The sequence below is a fragment of the Seriola lalandi genome, unplaced genomic scaffold, assembly GCF_002814215.2.
Source record: "Seriola lalandi dorsalis isolate HSWRI2012SDOR001 ecotype SW California unplaced genomic scaffold, Sedor1 jcf7180002054535, whole genome shotgun sequence".
Classification (NCBI taxonomy): domain Eukaryota; kingdom Metazoa; phylum Chordata; class Actinopteri; order Carangiformes; family Carangidae; genus Seriola; species Seriola lalandi.
In genome coordinates, this window is record NW_019525088.1 from 90,392 (window position 1) to 93,081 (window position 2,690).

At 38.8% G+C, this 2,690-nt stretch overlaps 1 protein-coding gene across 1 annotated transcript in view; it reads left to right on the plus strand.

Annotated features, from left to right (window-relative positions):
• Positions 1–2,690, plus strand: part of mylk4a (myosin light chain kinase family, member 4a) — an 11,289-nt gene that overhangs the window by 2,860 nt on the left and 5,739 nt on the right. The window contains exons 2-5 of the mRNA XM_023414563.2: positions 693–830; positions 1,306–1,402; positions 1,764–2,211; positions 2,376–2,379. Coding sequence (XP_023270331.1) covers positions 693–830; positions 1,306–1,402; positions 1,764–2,211; positions 2,376–2,379 — 687 coding nt within the window. The remainder of the gene's footprint in view (positions 1–692; positions 831–1,305; positions 1,403–1,763; positions 2,212–2,375; positions 2,380–2,690) is intronic.

A 2,690-nucleotide genomic window follows, 5' to 3' on the forward strand; every position in this document is an offset into this window, starting at 1 on the left:
AGAGATTTGAACTCCTGAAAACACCGCTGTCACCGGGGGAAACTCTGCACTCCAAATATCTCCTGTGCTGTTTACCTCACCGAAGCATTCGGAGAACAAATGTGAGACACAGAGGAGTTCACGACAGGTTTTTCCATGCTAACCTGATCGGAGAGTGTTTAGTGAGTTTCCTCAGCTGAGAAATTTGAACAACAGCCTACCGTTGCTTGTAATATTTTCCGCTCAGGGTCAGCATTGCATTCCGTCGCTGAGTGCGACAAGTGATAAGCTATAAATTCACTGCCCTGCTGCTGTCTATCCAACTGCCATGAATAATCAAAGGCATGCCATACAAGTGTGTCTGCACATGGAGACATGCAATAAATGTGCTAATCTGTTAGCTGAAAACGGAGGAAGTGTCGCTTAAATTTTGTCCTTTTCATGACTTTATGTGTCATTTCACTGAGTTACGGATTCACTTGTGTTGTGCGCTTTACATGTGACCCTAACTTCATCAACTCTACCTGTCACTGTCATTCAAGTATGTATTTGATTTTTGATTCATTTGTTATGTTGTTTTTTTACATGTAACCCTAACTTATATCAATCACCCATATGTTTCATTGTCATTCATACTTAACATGTGATATTTATTCCATTCCATGTTCATTCATTTAACCCTACTAAGCATTGCCATCTTGTTTTTTTACTAGAAAACTACCTCTAATAAAGCCAGTAAAGGGAATCAACAGATAACTCCTGCATGTGTGCCCAGTACTCCTCAGCCCTCTCACAGGATAAAGCTCCATGGACCAAAGCATTTCCTCGCCTCTCGAAAATGTGGAAAGTTTGTAGGTTTATTGTGCTCAAAGACCATATTTACACAGGAACATGTCTCTTTTATTTGTAATATCTCAGTATATGTGCATTTGCATTTCTGGCTTCAGGCTGGCACCTTGGTCTTCATGTTTTCAACTTAAAGGGCTGGCTCTATATGTTGAATGTTATTGTACAGACATACTTAACGAGAATAGTGTAACGATGTGAAATGTTTGCATAGCCACACCAAAGCTATGCTTAGTTACATTTGACAAGCAACAAAAAAAAAACATTGTTGCCTTTCATTTTAGCTTGGTGAACTGGTTGAAAAGATTTATCTTAAAGAGGAATGATAAAGCAGAAATTTGGAGAAGAAGAAAATGTCAAAATGTTCCTTCTAATATCATTCATATTATATCATCATTTTATTGGATAATTTCTTTGAAAACGTAAAGAAAATTGTGTGGTGCCGATTTTTCTTTTGACTGTTTTATTTGTATTTCACAGTTGAAAGACCATAAAGGTAAAGATGGGACAGAGAAGCCATGTTTGAGCCCTAAGAATCAGAAAGCTCAAAAGAAGATGAAGCCCCCAGACACAACAGGTGCTGAGATGGACATGCTGTTTCCGCCACAAAAATACTATATGTCAATGCTTAAACTTCCAAGAGTTGCTCCTTTTGCTATAGTTAAAAAGCATGCATTTGCTCTCAAAGCTTCCGTGACAGGAACATCTTACTGTGTTAGAGTGATATTCTATTACACGTACAGCTATAGCCTCCCAGCATGTATACCATGACACAGAAACCAAGTTCAAAAGGTCAGAGTGAAATATTTGGCACCTTCACACTTTACCGTATAACCTTTCACAAAAACCTATTCAATCTTAAATATGACAGAAAGTTATGATGGATATTTAACAGGTTGTAAAAGATTAAATCCAAGTTCTGTTTGGGATTTTTGTAGATCATATCTCTCTGAAGAAGCAGGTTTTGCTTCTTCAAGAGGTGCAGAAGCTCAACAGGGAAAACACAGAGAAATCAGGTCACCAGCTCACCCCTGAATGTCTGGATCTGGAGGCTGGAGTGCCGCCTAAAGCTCAACAACCCGATCAACAACCTGCTTGTAATCTGGTGGACTACCTGCATGAAGATTCCCAAGTGGCTGAGAAGCTTGAGGTTGTTGAGGCGGTTGGTGAGGAGGAGGTGGGGGAAAAGGTGCCTGAGGGCGAGGCGGTGGTTACAGAGCAGGAGCCCAAGCTCGATGTGGAGGATGTAGTGGAAGAGACAGAAGACGAAAAGCTCGAAGTCCCGCAGGAAAATAAGGAAGAGGAAGCTTCTGCTGTAGAAGAAATAGCTAAAGCCCCAGAGCTCCCCGCTGCCCCTGACAATGAAAAAGAACCAACTGCTACAAGGTAATCAATTAAAGTTGATCAACAGAAAATTAATTAATGAATCAACTATTTTGATGATGATATTGTTTAAGTTATTTTTAAAACAAATCCCAAAAAGTTGATTCCAAATCTTCAAATGCAAGAACTGGTGCCTGTCCTCAAAAATTGAATATTTTTGCATTTAGGACTGTTAGTTAAATAAAACAAGACATTTAAGGGGTTTCACCTTGGGCTTTAGGAAATTGTGATGGCTATATTTTTACTCTTTGCTGATGTTTCATCGATCAAAAGGACTGATTACTTTCTTAAAGATGTAAAGATGCTGCTCATAAGAAAAAACTAGCTCCAAGACACAGTTCATAGCATGATAGTCTGGAGCATGTGCAACTAATGTAAGGATTAATTTGTAATTAGTCTTAGCCAATAATATCTATCCAGATGTGTCATTGATTTGATGACTTAACTCCTAACATGTTGAAAAAGGCTTTTTTTTTTTGTTT